Source organism: Mobula birostris, chromosome 24, assembly GCF_030028105.1.
Source record: "Mobula birostris isolate sMobBir1 chromosome 24, sMobBir1.hap1, whole genome shotgun sequence".
In the NCBI taxonomy this organism is placed as follows: Eukaryota; Metazoa; Chordata; class Chondrichthyes; order Myliobatiformes; family Myliobatidae; genus Mobula; species Mobula birostris.
Window position 1 is genome coordinate 54,447,166 of NC_092393.1, and position 25,805 is coordinate 54,472,970.

Here is a 25,805-nt window from a genome sequence, read left to right on the forward strand (position 1 = left end):
TCAGGCCATTGAGTATAGGAGATGGGACATTATGGTGCAGTTGTACAAGTCATTGGTGAGCCCACACTTGGAGTACTGTGTACAGATTTTGTCACCTGTTATAGGAAATACATGGTTAAACTGAAATGAGTGCAGAAAAGCTTTCACAGCGAGGGCCTGAGTTATAGGGAGAGACTGACCAGGATGAATTTTGATTCCTTGGACCGTAGGAGAATTAGGGTGTGACCTTATAGAAGGATTTCAAATTAGGAGAGGCATAGATAAGGTGGGTGGTAGCAGACTTTTCCCCAGGTGGAGGAGTCCAAAACTAGGGGACATAGATTTAGGGTGAGAGGGGACAGATTTAAAAGGGACTTAGGGTTCAACTTTTTCATGCCGAAGCTGGTGAATAGTGAAGTAGGTTGAGGCAGGAATAACGGGATCATTTCAGAAGCATTTGGATAGGTACGTGAAGGGGCAGGGCTGAGTGGGATATGGGCTGAACTCAGGAAATTGGGACTAGATGGGTGCACAAGCATTGATTTGTACACTCAATGGCCACTTTATTAGGGAAAGGAGTGTTGTCTTCTGCTCAACCTGTTGCCCATTCAAAGATGCTCTTCTACCCACTACAGTTGTAACCTGTGGTTATTTTGAGTTCCTGTTGTCTTTCTGTCAGCTTGAACCAGTCTGGGCATTCTCCTCTGATCTTTCTCATGAACAAGGCATTTTCACGCACAGAACTACTGCTCACTGGATGTTTTTTGGTTTTTGCATCATTCTCTGTTGTGTGTAAAAATCCCAGGAGATTAGCAATTTCTGACCATTCTGGCACCAACAATCATCTCATGATCAAAGTCACTTGAATCACATTTCTTCCCCATTCAGATGTTTTTGTATGAACAATAACTGAACCTCTTGACCATGTCTACATGATTTTATGCATTAAGTTGCTGCCACGTGATTGGCTGTTTAGATGTTTGCATTAATGAGCAGGTGTACCCAATAGTGGCCAATGAGTTTATGTTATAAATATATATATTATATTATGTTATATGTTATGCATTGGACTAGCGACCTGAAGGTTGTGAGTTCGAGCCCCAGCTGAGGGAACGTTTTGTGTCCTTGAGCTAGCACTTAATCACACATTGCTCTGCGACGACACTGGTGCCAAGCTGTATGGGTCCTAATGCCCTCCCCTTGGACAACATTGGTGTCATGGAGAGGGGAGACTTGCAGCATGGGCAACTGCCGGTCTTCCATACAACCTTGACCAGGCCTGCGCCCTGGAGAGTGAAGACTTTCCAGGGGCAGATCCATGGTCCATGGTCTCGCAAGACTAATGGATGCCTTTACTTATTATGTATGTGTGTGTGTGTGTGTGTGTGTGTGTGTGTGTGTATATATATATATATATATGTGTGTGTGTGTGTATATGTGTATGTATATATATGTATGGTGTGACTAAAATATATTTTTGAATATAGATTAAATAATCTTTTGTGTGATTTCTAATAAGTTCAAGTTTATTGTCATTCAACCATATACATGTATACTGCTAAACAAAGCAATGTTACTCCAAACCAAGGTGTAAAATACAGTACATGTAACTGACACACAAAACATAGTTATATTACCACAAATAAGTTAACAAATAAAACATATTTCAGAAGATTGACATTTAGACATAAGGTGCATTTACGACTCATGTCAAAAAGTAAATACTCTAACGCTACTGGCGCTTTATAAGTGATGAGACCTGGATGGTGGCAGGGAGTTCAGTAGTCTTACGGCCTGGAGGAAGAAGCTGTTTCCCATCTTAACAGTTCCAGTCCTAATGCTACAGTACCTTCTGACTGATGGTCGGAGGTCAAAGAGATTGTGGAACGGGTGGGAGGGATCCTTGTCAGTGCTAAAGAATCCTGCGTATGCAGGGCTCCTTAACGTAAACTTACATTTAATATAAATGTAAGCTTTCTCAAAAAGGTTGTGTTATATGTCTTGGAAAGAAATCAAACTCCCAAGTTTTGCTGCAGGGTGTTTACAATTCTATCATGTATTCCACAGGAATGATACGTTTTTCTTCACAAGGTTTCCTTCTTGCCTGCCCTCAACAAGTTGACCACCTTTTTTCATTCAGCCAAGTTTTAAATTCTCTATATTTTTATGTTATTCAGTCAGTTCTTGTAGTCGGATGCAGGTATCTATTTATTAGTCTCCTTCCTTCGCAGATGAAGATTTGAACTCGGTTTTGTAAGCAAGAACTTAGTACATGTATTGTTTATCCAGAACTCTCTGTCCTATGCAGCCTGAGTTGTGTTTCTTGTAATAATATATAAATTATTTCCCTTGATCAACTTCCTTCTGCAGTTTGCTGGGCTTATTTGGGTTTTTTTGCAGGCTGGATATGTTTTCAGTCATTTCTGATTAAAACTGCTTCATGTACAAGTAATAGTAAACTGAAACCACTGCAGTTTGGTCTTGTTTTTGTTGTATTTCAGTCATTCAGTCTGTTCTGACTCTGGAATATTGTCACTGAATTCGGGTGCACATCCTAATTTATGTTCCAGCCTTAATTCTTATAAAGTGAATAAGGCGAGTGTTCTGAAACTTCTGTTTTTTTGCCTTTTCTTTACTTTTTTTCCTCTTATGTGTACAAAATTGATGATACCTTTTGTGTTATAATTGCTTGCTTGGTTCATATGCTGTGGGGTTGGAAGCCACCTCAGCTGGAAGAGAAACTTGAGCTGTAAAGACACTGAAATTCTGCTTTTTTTCATCATTACCTTCCTTGACTCTTCATATTGTGCTCTCTTCAGTACTTGTGAACTTTACTCAGGAAATGTCTTTCAACCATAATGCCTCTTTCATTCTTTGGTACCTTGGTTTTCCCAAAATGTACCCATCTCGATAAAACATAATGCATCTTACCTAAATAGACTTCATCATTAGTTCTTGTTTGACAGTCCAATGCTTTATTTTCCTTTTTTTTAAAACTAGCATTTCTTAAAGTTTCCTGAATCTCTGCAAATGAAGAAACTTCTCAAATTTAACCAAGATTGCCTTCAAAGATAATTGCTGAAGTGATCAACTGCTGTGCTGGTCTTTTCAGTCACAAATAAGCATGTTAAAACCCCACCTTGGTAGAAACGATTTGGACTAAAAGTGTGCCTGGAGAGGCAGTGTGATGAACAATTTTTTTTCTCTAATGCTTATGAATGAGCCATTAAAATAATGCAGGGAGGAATTAAATACTATTGCCATCACTAAAGAATCAGAATTGGGTTTACTGACATATGTTGTGAAGTTTTTTGTTTTGTGGCAGCAGTACAGTGCAATCAAAAAAAAATGAGTGCAACTTACAATAAGAAATATAAAAGTTTATTCAAGTTTGTCAAGTTCATGTCAAGTTTCTTTGTTTTCAAGAAAATAGTGGCTATAATGGATTGGGGAGCCTAAGGATGCATTCAAACTTACGGAAGGTTAAGTTTAGAGGCAGTATATTGTCAGAGATAGATTGATTGACTGCCTAGAAACACCAAGTAGGGTCAAAAGGTTCATTTACAGGCTGGCAGTCAGTGACTGGCAGAGTACCACGAGATGGTACTGGTTTGCAATATGCAATGCCTATAAAAAGTATTCAGCTCCCTTGGAGGTTTGCATGTTTTATTGTCTTACAACATTGAATCACAATGGATTTAATTTGGCCTTTTTTGACACTGATCAACAGAAAAACATCTCTTTTGTGTCAAAGTGAAAACAGATCTCTACAAAGTGATCTAAATTAATTAGAAATATAAAATACAAAATAATTGATTGTAGTCATATTCACCCCTTTAATGTGACACACCAAATCATCACTGGTGCAGCCAATTGGTTTTAGTAGTCACGCGATTAGTTAAATGGAGATCGCCCGTGTGCAGTCAAGGTGTTTCAACTGATTGTAGTAAAAATACACCTGTATCTGGAATGTCCCAACTGCTGGTGAGCCAGTATCCTGGCAAAAACTATACAGTGAAGACAAAAGAACACCCCCAGCAACTCTAAAAAAAGGTTATTGAAAAGCTCAAGTCAGGAGATGGAAACTTTCTTGTATCCAAGTCGCTGAATATCCCGTGGAGTACAGTCAAGTCCATCATCGAGAAATGGAAAGGATATGGCACAGCTGTAAATCTGCCTAGAGTAGGCCATGCAGAAAATCACAGTGACCGTGCAAGAAAGGGACTAGTGTGGGAGGCCACCATGAGACCTAGGACAACTCTGGAGGAGTTACAAGCTTCAGTGCTGAGATGGGAGAGACTGTGCATACAACAACTGTTGTTCGGTTGCTTCACCAGTTGCAGCTTTATGGGAAAGTGGCAAAGAGAAAGCCACTGTTGAAAAAAAATCTCATATGAAGGTATGTGGGAGACTCTGAAATCAGCTGGAAGAAGGTTCTATGGTCCGATGAAACCAAGATTGAGCTTTTTGGTCATCAGTCTAAATGCTAAGTAAGCCAAACACCGCACATCATCAAAAACACGCCATCCCTACCATGAAGCACAGTGGTAGTTGGTTCATGCTGTGGGGATGCTTGTGAAGGTAGAGGGTAAAATGAATGCAGCAAAATGCAGAATGCATCAGGATTTCCCTGTAAGAGAACTGACTCCTGGGAGATTTGTTTTCCAGCAAGACAAAGGCCCCAAGCTTAAAGCCAAAGCTACACAAGAATGGCTTAAAAACAACAAAGTTCATGTCCTGGAGTGACCAAGTCAGACTTCAATCCAATTGAGTATTTGTGGCTGGACTTGAAAAGGGCTGTTCACTCACGATCCCCATGCAATCTGACAGAGCTTGAGCAGTTTCGTAGAGAAGAATGGGGCAAAATTGCAGTGTCCAGATGTGCAAAGCTGATAGAGACCTATCCACATAGACTCAAGGCTGTAATTGCTGCCAAAGGTGCATCTACCAAATACTGACTTATTTTGTGTTTAATAATTGTAATAAATTTAGACCAATTTGTAGAAATGTGTTTTCATTTTGACACGAAAGTGTCTTTTCTGACTTCTTTGATCAGTGTTAATAAAGCCAAATTAAATCCACTGTGATTCAATGTTGTAAAACAATAAAACATGAAAACTTCCAAGGGGTGTGAATACTTTTTATCAGCTTAGTATACACTTTAATGACTTGGTAGAAGGAAGCAAATATATGATAGTATGTATAACTCAGCAGATCAGGCAACATCTATGGAGAGGAATAAACAGCTGACATTTTGGGCTCAGACCATTCATTGGGTGAAGAGTCTTGGCTAAAACATCTACTGTTTATTCCTCTCCGTGGATGCTGCCTGACCTGCCGAGTTTCTCCAGCATTTTGTGTGTGCTTCTCAAGATTTCCAACACCTGCAGCATCTCTTGTGTTAAAAATAGGTGGAAAGGTGAATTTTAAAGGGGATAGAAACACTTTGGAGAAATTTCTTCCTGGGGCCTAATTAAGCCCTAATGCTGATTGATTGCTTAAGTCAGTGGGCAAAAAGTTTGGAACTGATCATTTTGAAAGGAAGAACAAAAGCACTATATTTTTAGAATATGAGAAAAATTGCAGAAAATTACAGTACAAAGGGTGTTGGTGGTCATTTTGCATGAAACATCGAAAGTTAGCACACAAGTGCAGCATGTAATAGGAAGGCTAATTGAATGTCAGTCCTTACTCCAACCGCCTTGAAATATTAAACCAGGAAAATATTTCTGTTACGCTAGATGGAACTAATGACATCACTCTTAAAGTACTGTGAACAGTTGGGGTCTCCTTATTTAAGGAAAGATACCATTTCATTGAAAGTAGTTCAGAGAAAGTTCATGAGGATGATCCCAGCAATGCACATAGACTATGCTGCAAGAAGACATTAACCAATGGGACTTCAAGTCACAGAGCAAAGAAATGGGTCATTCAGCCCACCAGAGCTGCACCAGTCATCATGTGCTCATACTAATCTCCACAATTTCTATTAACTCCCACCCCATTCTGCCTGTCTAACAAGCTGCACATCTCATCAAAGTCTAAAACTCAAAGTAAATATGTATCAAATTACGTATAAGTCACCATATACTGTGTCAAAATGGTTGTTGTGGTAGTGTAGTGGGTTGTGCTTGTCGCTCTCACTTTCAACTTCCACCGCTGGCTAGCAGTCTTGTGAAAAGGAGATGTGAATGTATTAAGTCTCTCCCTGCCAGTACATGGCCTCTTCAGAAGCAAGCCTCATGTTGTGCCTCCTCACTGGCGACACACGGAAACTGAACTCCTTTCGGACTCAGGCTGAGCAACAGAGGACAGCGAGAAGGTCTGGCCCCCTGCATATATAGCACGCAGGCCCACCGATGCGTGGACAAGCCCTGTTGCTTGTGAACCAGATTCCCAGCGATGGGTAAATAGCCACACTGCCTTGTGGGCAGCCTCAGGAGAGATGTGGGAAACCCAGACAGCAAATCCGGAATGGAGCCCCTCAGGCAGCTGGACATTATCGAGCATCCTTCCCATAGCTACTGCAGCCAAGCTTCGTAAGCTTTCCTTTGGACTACGCTGGTGAGGCTGAGGAGGTGATCTTGATGACTGGGCATCTCAGGAAACCTTCTCCATACCTTCTGCCCAGGCTTGTGATCTCCCATCATCTCCCATGGTCCTTTGAGACAGATGAATACCTACCAACCAACCAACCATATGCTGTTTTGAGATTCATTTTCTTGCAGGCATTCACAGGAAAATAAATAAATAAATAGATTTAAGGAAAAACTTTACATAAACAAAGACTGGCAAATAGCCAATGTGCAAAAGAAGACAATATGTGTAAATTAAAAAATCATAATATTCGGGACATACGTTGTAGAGTCCTTGAAAGTGAGTCTTTAGGTTATGGAATCAGTTCGGAGTTGAGGTGAGTGAAGTTATCCACAATAGTTCAGAAGCCTGATGGTTGTAGGGTAACAACTGTTCCTGAACCTGGTGATGTGGGACCTGAAGCTGCTGTACGTCCTTCCCAATAGTAGTAGCATGACCTGGATGGTGGGGACATCGATGATGGATTCTGCTTTCCTGTGGCAGTGCTCCTTGTAGATGTGTTCAGTAGTGGGAAGGGCTTTGCCTGCGATGGACTGAGCCATATCTGCCACTTTCTGTAGCCTTTCCATTCCTGGGCATTGGTGTTTCCGTACCAGGCCGTGATGCAACCAGTTAGGATACTCTCCACTGTGAATCCACTGTGAATCTACTGAACATCCATGCCACATCTTTGGGGCTTAGGTGGTGACTGGAGCACCCAGAGGCAATCTGTTGTCATTCAGATGGCATGGTACAGTAGTAGTTAGTGTAACTCTATTACAGCACCAGTGACTGCTTCAATTCAATCACTGTCTGGAAGGAGTTTGTACATTTTCTCTATGACTGAGTAGGTTTCCTCTGAGTGCTCCGGTTTCCTCCCACATTCCAAAGACCTACAAGTTAGCATTAATAAGTTACATGCTATGTTGGTGCTGGGAGCACGACAGCACTTGCGGGCTGCCCCAACATGTCCTCAGACTGAGTTGGTTGTTGATGCAAATGACACATTTCACTGTTTTTCAATATACATATGACAACCAAAGCTATTCTTCTCATTCATGCTCAAGCCGGTGTCATTGTGTTCCTGAGCATTGTTGGACTACATGTTGATAAACTTTTCCAGTGGTCTGATGAAGCAGTTGCAGAAGATATCAACAGCACACACCAGGAAGAACATTATAAATAGTCCATGCAGTCAATGGTTCAAAGGTCCATTTATTATCAAAGTATGGAACTCTGTTATTCTTCTTCTCCATATAGCCACAAGACCAAGAACGGCAGCACAATCATCAACCCCTAATTCCCTCCTCCCCACACAAAAAAATGAACAAAAATGGAACAGGCACATCAATCTCCAAATCCCCCTCCCCCGCACACAAAAGAACGAGAAAGATCAGGTGAAAAACACAGAATATAAAAAAAACTATAAAACTGAGAAAAGGTCCACAGTCTAAGTCCACATCCAAACTGCAGAAAACCTGGACACCATTCTCCCTCTCCGTAGCAGAGCGATCCCACCAGTGATAAAAGGGCAGGCAGACGGCATTCCAATCTCCTTCGTTACTTTAATCAGTGAAATGGAGTCAAACGTTGGTCTGCAGCCTTCTCGCAGTGAGTTTCCCGCATGTTACCTCTGCCTCCCAGAATCCCCTCAGAGACTGCAGGGCGCTGCAACACCCTAATGATCTCCAAACTGCAAATCACAAGCTCCAACAGTTCCAGAATCACATTTAAGATGAAAAACAAATGTAAAAGATAAAAGAAATGAAATGTATGGTCTCATGATCTATCTGGGAGATATCGACCGAGTGAGCGTTGTACATAATGGTTCAGGAACTCCTGTTCTTGAAAACCACTGATTGTAACCGTTCTTGATTTTTCTGACATTCTTTAACAAGCCATGTTTGTTAATTTTCCACTTTTGGAGAGTTTTGCAACATCTTTATTTTGTATTTATTCGTTACTGCAGCACCTTTCTTTCTGACACTCATTTGAGGTCATTGGAAGAGTTGTGTCCCTGGTATGCATGAAGTGGAAACGATGAAAAGAACTTTTTTATAGAAACTTATCAGCTACTTTGAATTGGTGACTGCAGTGATTGTTATTTTTGAAGCATGGCTATAATTTTAAACATAGGAAGATGCCACAAATAGCATTGTGCAGAATAGCCTGTTGATCTATTTTTCACAATGTCGATTACAGTAGGAATGCTGGTCAGCATGTTGAGAGAACTCATTGACCAGTGTCTGAAGGATTTTAAAACCCAAGTTTAAGATTTCATTCCAGAGCCTCTGGCCACATATCATTTAATCAGAATTACACCGATGATTCAGAGTAGATTGTGTGCTGAGTGATTATGAGGTGTTCATCCCACAACCTTTTAATTTGGGGGCTCTGATTGCATTGAGCCACTGGTGGCTAATCGAGTTTAATGGGGGAAATTCTGTGCCAGAGACATGTTTTGTTTGAGTAGTTTTTTAAAAATAAGTTTCAAAAAACAGTCCTGATGAGGGGTCTCACCCTGAAATGTCGACTTTTTATTCCTTTCCATAGATGCTGTCTGACCTGCTGAGTTCCTCCAGCATTTTGTGTTTGTGACTCTGGTTCTAGCACCTGCAGAATTTCTCGATTTCTTTTGGGCATCAGTAACTGCCTCACTTTTATTAACAGAGGTTAATTACAAGACCATAAGATATAGGAGCAGAAGTAGGCCATTCGGGCCATTGAGTCTGCTCCGCCATATAATCATGGGCTGATCCAATTCTTCCAGTCATCCCCACTTCTCTGCCTTCTCCCCATACCCTTTGATGCCCTGGCTAATCAGGAACCTATCTATCTCTGCCTTAAATACACCCAATGACTTGGCCTCCACAGCTGCTCATGGCAACAAATTACCACCCTCTGACTAAAGTAATTTCTCCGCATCTCTGTTCTAAATGGACATCCTTCAAACCTGAAGTCGTGCCCTCTTGTCCTAGACTCCCATATCAGGGGAAATAACTTTGCCAGATCTAATCTGTTCAGGTCTTTTAACATTTGAAATGTTTCTATGAGATCCCCTCTCATTCTCCTGAACTCCAGGGAATATAGCCCAAAAGCTACCAGACGTTCCTCATACGGTAACCCTCGCATTCCTGAAATCATTCTGATGAATCTTCTCTGAACCCTCTCCAATGTCAGTATATCTTTTGTAAAATAAAGAGCCCAAAACTGCACACAATACTCCCAAGTGTTGTCTCACGAGTGCCTTATAGAGCCTCAACTTCACATCCCTGCTCTTATATTCTATACCTCTAGAAATGAACGCCAACGTTGCATTCGCCTTCTTCACCACTGACTCAACCTGGAGGTTAACCTTTAGGATATCCTGCACAAGGATCCAGTCCTTTGCATTTGCATTTTGAATTCTCTCCTCATCTGAATAATAGTCTGCCCGTTTATGTCTTCCACCAAAGTGCATGACCGTACACTTTCCATGTTGTATTTCATTTGCCACTTCTTTGCCCATTCTCCTAAACTATCTGAGTCTCTCTGTAGGCTCTCTGTTTGCTCAACACTACCTGCTCCTCCACCTATCTTTGTATGATTGGCAAATTTAGCCATAAATCCATTAAACCCTTAGTACATATCTTGAGTATGTGTGTTAATGTTAAATAATACTGCTTTATTTCAGCAGTAGTGTTTTTAAGTAAATACTTCTTGGCTGAGTAGAGCTGCTTCAAATGCCTTAATGTCCAGCTTTTTGAAAAGTGCCTCTCTTTTCCCTGCAATGTTAGTTAATTTGGAGAATATATCATGAAATAAGCCATTCATCTGATGACCATTCCTGTATATGTGTTTGGATTTTAAATCTGTTTTATCCTTATGCGAAGGTATGTTCTGAAGAAATCCATTGTGGATGGACAAACTGAGCTTGCGGATTTGGCAACCGTATCTGACGAACAGCCAGTGAGAAAACCCAACACCGTGCTGACTGAGGCCGTTGATGTATCTGTAGCTCAGTTGGACACTGCTCAGTCTATGGATGAATCTGGCACCAATGGGTTGATCACAGAAATTAACTCAAATGGAACTACGGAAGTACTTGCAGAGCAAAAAGACTTGATGGAAAAACCAAGTCCGGAGGTTGAAGACACTTGCCAAAGGAAAGAAGATGGAAAGAAATTGCCAGCTGAAGAGATCAGATCAGAGCCATCAATAAAACCAAGTTATGATACAGAAGAGCCGGATGTTCCTGAGCCAGCTGTCCCACCAAAGTGTTCTGATGACTCCAGTGTCCTGTTTCAAGAGCAAAATCAAAGTTCTGTCCTAGCTGTAGCCCCACCGGCTGGTCTACAATCAGGCCAATTAGAAAAATCCAAACATCAGTTTACCTCCAATGAGCCATCAAAGGCAGCAACAGTCTCTTCTAGTTTGGCTGGTCCACCACATCCAAAGAAATCGAAAACTATCCAATCATCCCCAAAGGTAAGAAGTTAGATACTTTATTTGAAAACTTCTGTTCACAGCGCATGTAACATTGGCCAGTTTCTTCTGCTTCCTTAATTCAGAGTAACAAGCCAGGTTCTAAACCTTAAAGGTACTTCAATTGTAGCAGAGTCTTTGATTATTGCAGTTAGTATATAAGTCCAAACATCTTCAGTTCCAACAGAAATTCTTTTTCTTTGCAGATATTGTCTGTTCTAACAAGTTTGATTATATAGTTATATTTGTTTTTGGCATCCCCAGCTTTTCCTTCCTCTTTGAACCTCGGGCTCTTTAAACTAGCATTTAGTTTCAGTCATTTCCTTTTGACTTGCCTTGTCTCTGAAATGGCCCTAATGCTGAGTTCCAATTAAATGTTTTTTCATCAATGTTTGTTCCAAATGTTGGTTTTCTGTCCAGCTAGCCCTGCTTTAAGGAGTCAAGCCGTCTCCAGTTACAATCATGAACTGCTTCCATTGATGTGGTACCTTTAACCTAACGCAACATCGCAACATTCAGGAGCAATGTTAAATTAAACGCCAGAATGCTGCTGGGAAGAAATCCCGGATTTCACATGCCTCAGCAAAAAAGTCAGCTTTTAAGAAGGTCACAATTAGGCCAAAACAAATCACAATATTTTTTATTGATTCTAAGCTGACTAAAAGCTTGCTCAGTGAGGTAAGTTAAAGAAGGGAATAAATTATGTCTGGGTGGCCTCCAACCTGACCTCATGAATATAGATTTTTCCAATTTCCAACAATTTCTCCCCTTTTCCCTTTTATTTCTATTTCACATTCTGGATCCGTTATTACCCCTTCTCTTCTCCTCACTTGTCTATCACCCCCCTCTTGTGTCCCTCCTCCTTCCCTTTCTTCAATGGTCCACTCTCCTCTCCTATCAGATCCTTTCTTCAGCCCTTCATGTTTTCCGCCTGTCAGCTCCCAGCTTCTCACTTCATTCCACCTACCTAAATTCCTCTTTACCTGATTTCACATATCATTTCCCATCTTGTCCTCCTTGCCCTCCCCCAGCTTCTTATCCTGACTTTTTCCCTCTGCCTTTCCAGCTCTGATGAAGGGGTTCGACCTGAAACGTTGGCACTTTATTCCTCTCCACAGATGCTGCCTAGCCTGCTGAGTTTCCCCAGCATTGTGTGTGTGTTACTCTAGATTTCCAGCATCTGCAAATTCTCTTGTGTTTTAGAATAAATTAAGCAGAGAGATTTGTGAAGAACATCCCAGAGCAAAGGACATTAGCACCTGCAGATACAGCCACTTTTCATGGACTGATTAAAAGCAAGGATACTTAAAACCCTACTTTGGAGGAGTGCAGTTCTAAAGTTGCAGAGTCAAAGAAGCAAGCCTTTCAGCCCACCAGGAGACCAACCAATCTTACACTACGTACCATTCTTATTTTCTGCCCTCATAACCTTCTGTCCCGTGGTGTTTTGAGTGCTCATCTAAGATATTGCTTAAATGTTGTGAGATTCTCTGCCATCACAACCTCATCAACCAGTCTGTTTCAGCTTTCATCCACGCTCTGAATGAAAAAGCGTTCTTTCTCAGATCTCTTTCGAATCTCAAACTTCAATATTCAAAATTATTTATTGTCAATCTTCAGTATACGAGTGTAAAGGAGAACAAAGTCCTTGTTTGTCCGAATCAGATACAGCATAAAAAATGCAGTAAGTATATAAGTAATCATATAAAGCACATTGTACAAATAAGTGTTTGACTGTGGCTAATCTATATGATTAGCTTACATATAGGACTGTGCTAAAGTTTTAGGCACATATATACAGCCAGGGTAACAGGATCCTAATGTTGGTCTCTGTTGTGGACTGAGAGTGGGAAGAGGCAGGGAGAGGGGAATCACGGTTGGGAAAAGGGGAAGAAAGGAGAGCGAATGAAAAGCACCAGAGAGACATTCTGTAATGATCAGTAAACCAATTGTTTGGAGTCAAATCACCTTGCCTGGTGTCTCAAGACTGAGTGTGCATGCTGCCCCCATGCCACCCCCCCCCCCCACGCCTGGCACTCCTCTGCCAGCTGTTCCACACCTGTCCCGCAGCACTCCATCCGTGCCATTCCCAACAAACTTTGCTCCTGCCAGATTTACAAACTTGCCCTCCACTCCATGTTGACTAGTAGTCTTAGACACCCCAGCTACATATTTATGCCCAAGATTTTTGCACAGTTTTGTACATAGACTGATTGCATGGCCGTAAAGTGACTCTAGGCTGATGTGCTTGCAGTGGTGGAGGGTTGGGTTAATAGGTGGGGGTGTTGATCAGCCTGACAGCTTGGGGGAAGTAACTGTTTTTGAGTCTGGTGGTCCTGGTGTAGGTGTTGTATGGTCCCTTCACTGATGGGAGTGAGGTAAGCAGAGTGGGTGGGATCCTTCCTTATAATGCGGCCAACATCACCTTCTGTTTGTTAACTCCTCTGCTATGAGGAAATGTTTCCTACAGTCTACCTAATCTTTCATCATCATCATCATTGTGTGCCATGTTGTATGATGTGGGCAATCACAATCTCCATAACCATGATTGCTTTTGGCAAATTTTTCCACAGAATTGGTTTGCCATTGCCTCCTTCTGGGTAGTGTCTTTACAAGACAGGTGACCCCAGCCATTATCAAAACTTTTTAGAGATTGCCTGCTTGGTGTCAGTGGTTACATAACCAGCACTTGTGATATGCACCAGCTACTCATACGACCATCAACCACCTGCTCCCATGGCTTCATGGTCATGGGTGGGGGGGGGGTGGTGAGCAAAGCAGGTGCTACACCTCGCCCAAGGGTGACCAACAGGGTAGTGGAGGGAAGGAGCACCCTATACCTCCTTTGGTAGAGAAGTAACTCCACCCTGCCGCCCAACCCAATCTTTAATTTTGTATAGCTCAATCAGGTGCCCTTCCAGGCTTCTCTACTCCGAGGAAAATACAGCCTTTCTGGTCTCTCCTCTTAGCTAAAAATGCTTCACCACAGGCAGCATCCAGACGAACCTTCTCCGGATCCACTCCAGTGATTCACAGCCTTCCCAGAGTGTGACCAGAACTGCTCAGTGCTCCAACTGAGGATTAACTGATGATTTGTGTAATTGTAACATAACTAAATAAAGGAAGACAAATATTCAGTGCCTTTGCCTGTGCATCCACCTTCTCTTGGAAGATGTTAGGGCTAGAGAGAATACAGAGATGTGGAGGGGAGACAACTTTGTGAGGGGCTTGAAGATAAGGCCAGGAATTTTAAACCTAGCTCAGCTGGATGTCATGGTTAGTCAGCAAGGATAGTTGATGGATTAAACTGACTTGTTCAGAGTTATGTTATGGGCCGCTTGAAGTTCAGAGTAGGCACCACAGTAGCATAATGGTTAGCTCGAGGCATTATGAAGTTTGGAGTTCAATTCTGGCACCGTTCTTTAAGGAGTCTCTGTACGTCCTCCCCATGACCACATGGTTTCCTCCGGGTGCTCCGGTTTCCTCCCACAGTCCAAAGACGTACCAGTTGGCAAGTTAATTGGTCGTTGTAAATTTTCCCTTGATTCCGCTAGGGTTAAACCAGAGATTGCTGGATGGCACAGCTCGAAGGGTCGGAAGGCCTATTCCGTGCAGTATCTCAATAAAAGTTTTTAAAAAATAACAGCCCAGGAGTACAAATCTAGGAATAACAAAGGAAAGATTTGTGGTTTCCAACCCAGAGATGGGCAGAGGTCTGGCATAACATTCAGTTCCTTGACACGTTATTCATATCTTAACTACATGTGGCAAACAAATGCCGAGTGGAAGACTACAATACCACTGAAATTAAGTTGCGTGATTAGTGCCCAGAAGCTAGGCTGTTTGAACTGGTGACATGAATTGGAAGCATGGCAACTGGGGAATTTAAATATGAGGAATTAAAATAAATATTCATTAAGAAGCTTGGTCACTTTGAAAATCTGCTGGTTCAGGAATGTACTTCGTGGAGGGAATTTGTCATCGTTCCCAGGTTAGATCTGTATGTGACTCCAGTCCACATGTGGCTGACTTACAGTAAGTGCTCTCGTGCAATGCTTGACATAACAGCTGTTAGACTGGCGTTCGATTCCCATCGTTGTCTGTAAGGGGTTTGTTTGTACGTTCTACCCATGAGTGCATGGGTTTCCTGCAGGTTCCGGTTTCCTCCCACATTCCAAATTCGTACAGTTAAGGGGTTAATGAGTTGTGGGCATCCTGTTTTGCTGGAAGCCTGGCAACACTTGCATGCTGCCCAGCACAATCCTTGCTGATTTGATTTGGTGCAAATGATGCATTTCACTCTTATGTTTCGATGAGAGGCCAAGTCTTTGGGTATATTTAAAGCAGAGGTTGATAGATTCTTGATTAGTAGGGGTGTTAAAGGTTACAGGGGGAAGGCAGGAGAATGGGTTTGAGGGGGATAATAAATCAGCCATGACGGAATGGCAGAGCAGACTTGATGGGCTGAATAGCCTAATGCTGCTTCTGTGTCTTATGGCCCTGTAAGGCTATTGTTTATTGCTGAAATTTCCAGCAGCTGTTCATTCAGGGATTAGCAGGGGAGACCTGACTGACTAGCTAGCAAGCAAAACACACACACACACACACACACACACACACACACACACCCACACCCACCCACCCACCCACCCACCCTCAGGTCAGGCAGCATCTGTGGAAAAAAATAAACAGTCAATGTTATGGGCTAAGGCCCTTCATCAGGACTAGAACAGAAGGGAAAAGAAAGAATAAGAATATTGTCCCCTCCTTCACCATCCCCCATTTCTGTTCTCCTCTCACACCTTCTCTCCTTACCTGGCCATCACCTCCCTCTGGTGCTCCTCCCACTTCTTTTTCTTCCACAGTCTTCTGTCCTCTGCTATCAGATTCCCCCTTCTCCAGCCCTTTATCTCTTTCATCAATCAACTTACCAGCTCTTTATTTCATCCCCTCTCCCTTACCCCGTTTTACCCATCACCTACCACCTTGTACTTTTTCCTCCCTTCCCCCCCACCTTCTTGCTTTAACTTTTCGTCTTTTTTTCCAGTGCTGGCGAAGGGTCTCGGCCCAAAACATCGACTGTTTACTCTTTTCCATGAGTGCTGCCTGGGCTGCTGAGTTCCTTCAGCATTTTGTGTACATTGCCTTGGATTTCCAGCATCTGCAAATTTTCTTGTGTTTCTGGCTAGCAAAGTCTACAATCCCATAGTTTATAAGAATCAGGACTGTTACATAAGTGAGATTTTTGACAGACTGACTGGTTTGTTTTGTAGATGATTCCAGGTTTAAAGCAATATGGTTGCCTCTTTGCTATCTTCTATAATGGGTTAACAAGCTTGATCAGTTTGAGGAAATTTGGATGAGCAGTAAATGTAATTGCCATTGATGTCCAAATACCATGAAGGAATATTAAAAGCTAGCAGGAATTTGATTTCCAAAACTCGAATCCTGAAGTTACAAACAAACTTTGTTCAAATGTGCCGTAAATACCAGAGATGATATTCATGGATTTAATTTCCCCTTTAGATCTATGGCTCTGCTGCTTAATCTGAGTAGCTAATTTTCAAAGTTTGATCTTGGTCTCCTGATTTGCAGAATCGAAGCTTTGAAAGACAGAAGGGAGGGTTATACTTGGCTTTGGCATTTGAGGGGTTGGAAAGAAATGCTACTTCTGATTGGTGTGCAGTGACCCCTGCTGAATAGTGCATGCCTGTACAAAGGGCATGAGGAAGGTCGGGCTTGACTGTGGTGCCCTCTGCAGTCATGCACAGATTATCCTTGCCTGAGGCTCATACACACACAGTATCCGTTTGAGCTACTGGACAGTGGCTGCCACCTGTGCCACGATGACCTACTGTGTGTGACCTTTGGGAAAGAAGGGGAAAGTGTTGTAATTATTTAACAAAAAAAACTGGGTTACAAAAGCATTAATTTTCTTGAGTTGCAATTAACGTGAGGGGACATTCAACATTTTTATAATGCTTGTGCGTGCCAACAGGGAAATGTTTGCATTGTAGCTCGGTAATAATGTCATGTGAAGTATATTTAACAAAGCCTAGGATATTATGTGAAGGCAGGGACAAAATTGGAGCCCTGGCAGTGATTTTTGTGTCACCGTCACCGTGGGTGAGATACCAGAAAACTGGACCATGTCTGAAGTTGTGTCTTATTTAAGAAGGGCTACAAGGACAAGCTAGGGCACTACAGATCAGAGAACCTATTATCAGTGGTGGGAATGCTGTGGAGGCGGTTCTGAGAGACAAGGTCTATCTGCTTTTGAAAAGACAAAGACTGTTTGGGGGTAGTCAGCTAGGCCTTTTGCATGGGAAATAGTCTCATGAATTTGACTGGATATTTTGAAGAGGCAAGCAAGAGAATTAGTGAGGATAGCACATTAAACGTTATCTACAGTACATGAACTTTAGTATTGCTTTTGACATCTGCCTACATGGTAGGCTGGTCTGGAAAGTCAGATTACATGGGATCCATGTTGAGCTAGCCAGCTGGATACAAAATTGGGTTGGTGATAGGCGTGAGACGGTAGTAGTGGAGAATCGTTCATCAGCTTGGAGGCTGGTGACTATGGTGCACCACAGGGATCAATGTCGTTGGTCATCTGCATGAACTAGTTGGGTGATAATCTAATTAGTATAGTGAGTCAATTTGTGGATGACACCAAGGTTGTTGATATAGTAGATACAGATGCTATGTGCAATTACAACTCGATCAGGATCAACAGGAAAGTGGGCCAAGGAATGGCAGATGGAATTTAACATGGGTAAGTGTGAAATGTTGTATTTTGGGAAGGTAAAGCAGGGCAAGACTTACACAGAAAATGATAGGTTCTTGGAGAGAGTTGGGTGTTAACCTCTAGGTCCATGCCCGTGGCAACACAGGTAGACAGGCTGGTGAGGAAAATGTTTGACACACTAGCTGTCGTCAGTCAGGGCACTGAAGTACAAGAGTTGGAACATCATGTTATATTCGCACAGGACGTTGGTGAGACTGTACTTTAGGAGCATTGTGTGCGTTTCAAGTCAGTGAAGTATGGGAAAATTGTCACTAAGCTTGAAAGGGCACAAAAGAGATTCATACGGATGTTTTGATTGGAGGGTTTGAGTTGTAAGAGACTGGCTAGACTGGGGCTTTTCTCCCTGGTGTGAAGTGCTGAGTGGTGACCACAGAGAACTTTACAAAATCATGAGGGACACTGATATGGTGAATGGTTGCTTTCTTTTCGCAAGGCAAGGAGCAGAGGATATGGGTTTGCGATAACAGGCCCAAGATTTAAAGGGACCTGAGGGCCAAGTTTCTGACATAGTGGGGAGAGGATTTATGGAACAAGCTGCCAAAGGAAGTATGGAGCTTCATGTTATAGTTGCACAAGACATTGGTGAAACTGTACTTTAGGAGCATTGTGTGCGTTTCAAGTCAGTGAGGTATGGGAAAGTTGTCACTAAGCTTGAAAGGGTGCAAAAGAGGTAGGGAGCAAGTATAATTACAACATTCCAAAGAGGTACTCGGATAGGAAATGTTTAAAGCAGGGGTTTTTATGTCGTGAACCTCTACCATTAATCGAGGGGTCCATAGACGCCTGTTTGGAAACCCTTGGTTTAGAGTGTGAAATGGGCAAAGTGTAAGCAAATGGGAGTAGCGGTGATGGACAACTTGGTCAGTACGTATGAGTTGGGTGGAAGAACGTGTCCCTGACTGTATAACACTATGATTATAATGAAGGCAAGTGGAATGATGCATGTTGGCATAAACACTATGGGCTGAAGGGCCTGTTTCTATGCTGTACTGCTTTATAACTGTTGCAAGGCACATTAGTGCTTCTCCTTGCTCTTTAGGGACTTAATTTTCACTACACACTATCATAAAAGTTACGATATGAATGCCAAGTCCAGACCTCACTGAGTACTTTGGAGAGTTTTTCTAATTTTGTCTGAGATTGATGGCAAGAAGAATGGATCTTCATCCAGGTTTGTAGGATGAACTGTGGTTCCTGCTTTAACAGTCAAGGAATTGAGCATAGCCTTTTCTTTTCATCATAGCACAAGTTTAAGCAAATGGAGAGAAGACGGCCACTTCCGGTGGCAGGCAAGAGCTTTCTCTTGCAGATCTCTACCCAGGCATTTACAAACAGAGGATTAATGGATCATCACTGGTTCCATTTGCATCAATGCTTTGTGCTAAAGTGAAAGCCGAGGGTTAGTGGGATGGTGCAATATGTGATGTGAGTGGTTTGGAATTTTTGCTTGGATTTACACTGAACTTCCTGGCACAATAAGAATTTGTCTTAATGTTTACACTTGTATCAGGTAATTGTGTGTGTTGTCAAAGTTCAAAGAGCATTCATTATCAAAATATTTGTATTATATACAACCTTGAGGTTTGCCTCCTTACAGGCGACCTTAAAATAAAGAAACCCTATAGAAGTCATTTTAAAAAAAGACTGTCAAACACCCAATGTGGAGGGAAAAAAAATTGTGCAAACACTAAAAACAAGCAAATAACATTCAGAACTAAAGTTTACGAAAGTGAGTCCGCGGCCACGAAGCCAGTCATCAGGAGTCTAGGAGCCCGTTAGTTCAGGCAGAGATGAGTAAACCTTGTGGAGCAGCGGGTTGAACTGGCCCATCGCTTTCCCCTGGCTCCAATGTCCTGACCTCTTCAGTCTGGCCTGGCACTTAAATCGTCCAATCGCTGGACCTGGGCCCTGCCACATTGATACGCTCTCTGCCACGGGTCCCATCGTCTCGATTCGGCCCGTATCTGACCTTTCCAATTCGGCCCACCGCTTAAATTGATCAAACCACGGATCCTTCCTCAGTCTTGGGTCTGCCTCTGCTTGCCTCGCCTCTGTTCTGCTGTGTCCAGTTGCCTCCAGTGGTCAAACATTGGCTCATTTCACGTTCTCATGCCCAGACCAAGCTGCCTTGAGTTGGCCTGTACTGCAGCTTCGAGACTTCAGTTCACACCACAGAAATGCCTGCTTGTACAGGCAGTTCAGAAGATCAACTCCGAAAGGGAAGTTAGAGTTATTGATTGCAGTGATCATATCTGAGAAAAAGTGTGATTAATACAGTAATTTTTTGTTTTGCTTGCTACCTGCAAGTCATCACTGTGCTTCACCAACGCCAACTTAAACCAGATGGCCTACTTTCCATCTGTTATCTGCTTTTCCTTTATTTCCTTGTACTTCAATTACTATTTGACTCTTAAAATTTTGACTATTAGTGTAATGACCCATATTTTTTTTCCCAATAAGTGAAGAAAGTGCAACTACAGGAATTTTTTAAAAGCAAGCATCCACAAGAAGTACCGGGACAGTTGACCAGTAGTTACCATTACTGAATAGTTGGGCTGACTGGTTATTACATGTTCCAGTTAGAATGGCTCATGTTTATGCAGACAAGGCTGACTGCCACTTCTTTAAAAACAGTTTGGAAAGGGCATTAAGTTGTGGTCTTATTGCAATGTCATGTCCCATGAAAATGATAAAACTGCTATCCTTAATTGATTCTCAGATGAACTCACTGATCTTTCTTTATGTTTTCTGAAATCGGATCATTACAGCTATGCTCTGGATTTATTGAGGCGTAATATTAACTCTGTTTTTGGGGACCTTTACTTTAGATTTTTGGGTACAGATGTGATATTTCCCAGGCTGGAGTGCTGGACAGGAATGAACAGGAATTTGTTCACTCAGTATGTGGTGAATCTTTGGGATTCACTGTGCAAGAAACACAATCCTTTAGAATATTAAAGACAACAATGGATAGATTTCTAGGTATTAAGAGAATCCAAGAGTATTGTGTTAGTCTAAGAACTAGAGCTGAGGTAGATGGTCGGACGATATCTGATTGAATGGTGAAGTAGGCACAAAAGCTTGAAATGTCTGCTCACACTTCTGTTTGTGATGCGTAATATGGTTCAATCTGTGTTTTGGGTGGCTCAATTTTACTTCAGAGTTATCAAGGGATTCTCTTAATTCCAGCAGACGTTTTACTATTTAAATCATTTTGTTCTTTCTCAAATAAGGTTTTTGTTGTGTTATTTTTATAAGAATTTTTCATCCTGAACCTTTTTTGGAAATTAAATCTAGTATTACACATCCCTTAATACTCTTTTAGGCTAATAGTAATTCTTCAATGTAATACCAATATTTATTCAGTTTTTTTCTCATTTTGAGCCCTTTGAATCTTTGACTTGAATATCACGACTCTTTTCATTGTGAAGCATTCCACTGAATTTGCAATGATTTATGCATCATCTTTTTCCAGACATCGCCAGAGGCGCAGAATTAATCCACCTTTCAATCGAAGCACCATCTTCCACTCCCAGTCACTCATGCTTTCGCTGTGAATTCACTTAAATGGCATTCTTTTGACCTCACTCCTCAGCTAACTATTTTGAACTCATCAATTGTAACTGTGGTGTTTCTTTGATAGTTTCTTAGTAGAAATATTGTTGTTGTAGGTTTGATAGCTAATAAAGTACTGCAGATGCTGGATATATAACGTTAAAACTGAAAATGTAGAAAACCTGCCCCAAAATGAGCTGCATCAATGGTGAGGGAAAAGGCAAATGGTTAACACAATTAATAATCTTTTGCCTGAATTCTTTTATTTTTTGATTGTGCTTAACTTGGATCTGGAGCCGAGTAGTGGTGCCTGAATTTCCTTTGCTAGAGACATTTTGGTTTTTAAACCTGAAAGCAAAATCTGAATTTTATAAAAGCTATGAAGAGTTCTTTGTTTTGTGCAGGTGTGAAAAGTGGCAGAAAAGCTATTCTTTTGGCCTTGTAAGCAAATCTTAGGGTCAAAAGCAGTATCAAAATATGACTCATTGGTAGGAGTTATTCTACATGATTAGCAGACTACACTAGTCGCTGTTCATACAGACTACAGTTGAATGAAAAGTGAACACTCTGAGATTTGGTTCATGCCATTGTGAAATGTAACTGAAGAAGGGATTCTCTGAATTTAATTTTCTGATATCATTCTTTAGGTGGTATCACATTCATCCTATTTTCTGAATACCACATTGTCTTTTGCATTTTTGCTAAAGATATCATAAGTGTGAATCATGTATTTATAATCATGTGCAGTTGTTTTGAAACCACAAGTGAACAGTTTTCTAAATCCTGGTCTGGCTCACCAATTGCTAAATTTACGGCTTTGGATCCAGAATTAATTACAGGTTTTAGAACAGCATGATAAAGACCTGATTTTTTTCCACTGGAATCTTTTATGTGTTATGATCCATGAGATGTTTTAACAAATTATATTACTTAGATTCAAAAGTCAGAAATGTTTAAGTTGTGACATACTGGAAGATACCTAGCAGTCTGAAGGGAAGTCAGTATCATATAGAAGTAGATCACAAAAGAACTCAAGGGGATTAAGAAAACTAAGAGGGGCATGAAGTCTTTGGAAAGTATGATTAAAGAGAATCCCAAAGTGTTTTATATATACATTGGATGCAAGAGAATAACTAGGGGCCACTCACAGATAAAAGGGGGAACATTAGCTTGGATGTGAAGAATGTGGGTGAGGTACTTTACATCAGAATTTACCAAGGAAAAGGACGTGGAGGATAGGGAGATCAGTGCCGAGAGTATTGAAAAATGCTAGAACATTTTGAATTAAAATAGAAGGTTGTACTGAGTCTCTTTAAAGCATTAAGCTAGATAAGTCCCCAGGGCCTGGTGGGATACCTGAGGATATAAAGAGAGGCAAGTGAAGAGACTGCTGGGACCTTGACCAATAGCTTTGTGTCCTCTCTCGCCACGGGTGATGTCCCGGAGGACTGGTGAGCAGCTAATGCTGTTCCATTGTTCAAGAAGAGAACCCGTCCTGTCCTGTAGTGTTCTATGCTCTCTCACCGTACCGTGCAGAATACTCTGGTGAATCAGGTCACCTAGGCTTGGGCTGTTGTGTTGGAAGGCAATGGTGTAAGAGAAGATGCTTATATCTTATGAGACTAACCCATATCTCATGGACAGAGTGAATGTGGCAAAGTTGTTTCCCATGATGGGAGAGTCTGGTACAAGAGGGCATGACTTAAGGATGGAAGGGCGCCCATTCAGAACAGAAATGTGAAGAAATTATTTTAGTCAGAGGGTGGTGAATCTATGGAATTTGTTGCCACGGGCAGCAGTGGAGGCCAAGTCATTGGGTGTATTTAAGACAGAGATTGATAGGTATCTGAGTAGCCAGGGCATCAAAGCTTATGGTGAGAAGGCGGGGGAGTGGGACTAAATGGGAGAATGGATCAGCTCATGATAAGATGGCGGAGCAGACTCGATGGGCTGAATGGCCGACTTCTGCTCCTTTGTCTTGTGGTCTTATGGTCTTATAACCCTGTCTTCAGCCCTTAAAATTAGGAAGTATTTTTATTTTACTGAGTTTTGAAATGTGTATGAAACCAAACATTAGAAGAATTGCAAAATAGATTTTTAAATATTCAAATTGCATTGGAGCACTGATCTAAGTATGTATAGAATAGGGGTTCCCTACCTTCCTTATGCCATGGACCCTTACCATTAACTGAGGGGTGGGTGGGCCCCAGGTTGGGAACCCCTGCTGTAGCATCGTCAGTATAATGAATCTTTTCTACTTATAAATATATTCCAGGTAACATATTATGAATCTTATCATGAGTATTGTATCTTTGAATGATGAATCTATGAAGTATGAATTTTATATACTATTATGAATCTTTTCTACATGGCAATATATTCCAGGTTACGTTAATTCTAAAAGTGTAGACTGAATAATTCATGGATTTTTTTTCTGTATTCCAAAGCAGTCAATTTCTTTTGGCATACAATGCTTTTATCTTTTAACTTTGTGACCTTGCTGGAAAAAAATGTTGGTTTTGCAGCTCGCAAAACTAGCGACCCATTTTTGCTGTAAAACATATAAAAATTGGAATCCTCATAGACTCTGTTCATGCTTCCATCTTTCCCCGGGATATTTTGTCCCCTCTTTGTCTTTTCGCCATCACAAACTCATTCATTAATTTTGGATCAATCAAACTTTCTTTCCATGCATTGGGATCAGGTTCAGAAGGTCAAAGTAAACTTATTATCGAAGTACATTGATCTCACCCTGAGATTCACTTTCTAGAGGTAATTCACAGTAGAACAGAGAAATACAGTAGAGTCAATGAAAAACTACCCTCAAAGACTGACAATCAATGTGCAAAAGAAGTCAGACTGCGTAAATAAAAAGTGTGGGGGGGGGGGGAGGAATAATAAGTAAATAAATAATACAGGTTGAACATTCCTTATCTGAAAATCCAAAATCCAAAATTTTTTGAGCTCCACATGACACCACAAATGGAAAATTCCACAAAGCGCTGGAACAGTTCCCAGGCAATGTGGAGGTCTCAAACACGAAGAAATCTGCAGATGCTGGAAATCCAAGCAACATACACAAAATGCTGGTGAACGCAGCAGCCAGGCAGCATCTCTAGGAAGAGATGCAGTCGACGTTTCGGGCCGAGACCCTTCGTCAGGACTAACTGAAAGAAGGGATAGTAAGAGATTTGAAAGTGGGAGGGGAGATCCGAAATGATAGGAGAAGACAGGAGGAGGAGGGATGGTGCTAAGAGCTGGAAGGTTGATTGGCAAAGGGGATACAAGACTGGAGAAGGAGAGGAATGTGGAGGTCTCTACATACCGTGGACAGTTCTACTTATCGGTAGCACATAAATTCAGAGTTGGGAACAATGGTGATGCCGAACAGCCACTGACTGTCCACCTGGGTGGCCATCTTTCTGGTGGTTCAATGTGCATATTACTGTTTCATGCACAAAATTATTCAACATATTATACAAAACTAACTTCAGGCTGTGTATATATAAGCTGTATATGTATTGTAAATGGATTTCATGTTTAAACTTGGGTCCTATCCCCAAGATATCTAGTATATAGATGAAATTATTCCAAAATACAAAATCCAAAACACTTCCAGCCCCAAACATTTCAGGTAAGGGGTGCTCAACCTGTACTGAGAACCTGAGTTGTAGAGCCCTTGAAAGTGAGTCCACAGGTTGTAACATCAGTTCAGCAACCTAAGGCTTCTATTGTAACTTTACCATTATCACCAGTCAGTGATTGATTTGGGGTGGGAAGAAAAACATTAGATTGTTCAACTCTGAAAAATTGAGTGGCATAAATAATATATTAAAAGTTGCCAATTATATATTTAAAGCAGTGCATGGAATGTAGTTGTGACTGTGATCAGTGAACAAACAGGACATTTTGACATTATTCTGCAAACTCAGCTGTAGGTTCAAGTCATGTTAATACAAAAGTGGATTGAAGAAAGTAAACTCCACTCTTTCCCCATTTCAAATGTACCAACTGGAATTAGTTTATACATAATGTGACTTCAAACAATCTGGAATAATTTGAGCAAATTGACATTGTTTTAACATTGATGGATTGTGGTGGGTTGATTTTCGAGAGGTTTATTAGGGTTAATTGAAATGCAGCTTTGCAAAGATAGTTCAGAGGATTCACTGTATGCCACCGATTGACTGTTCTAACTCTTGTAGGGCAACATAGGGCTGTAGTGTCCTGCTGATAGATGTACCTTAAGCAATGGTGCAAAGTCTGATCACTCAGTATTTTGATTCATAAAGTTATTTGTTTTGTTGCATTCCCATCAGGGAAGTGGTTACATAGCATCCATACCGGGGTTACCAGACTGGTACAGTTTCTTTCCCCAACTAGTAAGGCTATTCAACACCTCCATCCACTAACCCAACCA

At 41.4% G+C, this 25,805-nt stretch overlaps 1 protein-coding gene across 3 annotated transcripts in view; it reads left to right on the forward strand.

Moving 5' to 3' along the window:
* aspscr1 (ASPSCR1 tether for SLC2A4, UBX domain containing) overlaps positions 1-25,805 on the forward strand; it is a 311,330-nt gene that overhangs the window by 102,031 nt on the left and 183,494 nt on the right. For all 3 annotated transcript variants that reach the window (XM_072242323.1, XM_072242324.1, XM_072242325.1), the window contains one exon: positions 10,428-11,022. In XM_072242323.1, the coding sequence (XP_072098424.1) occupies positions 10,428-11,022 (595 nt within the window). The remainder of the gene's footprint in view (positions 1-10,427; positions 11,023-25,805) is intronic.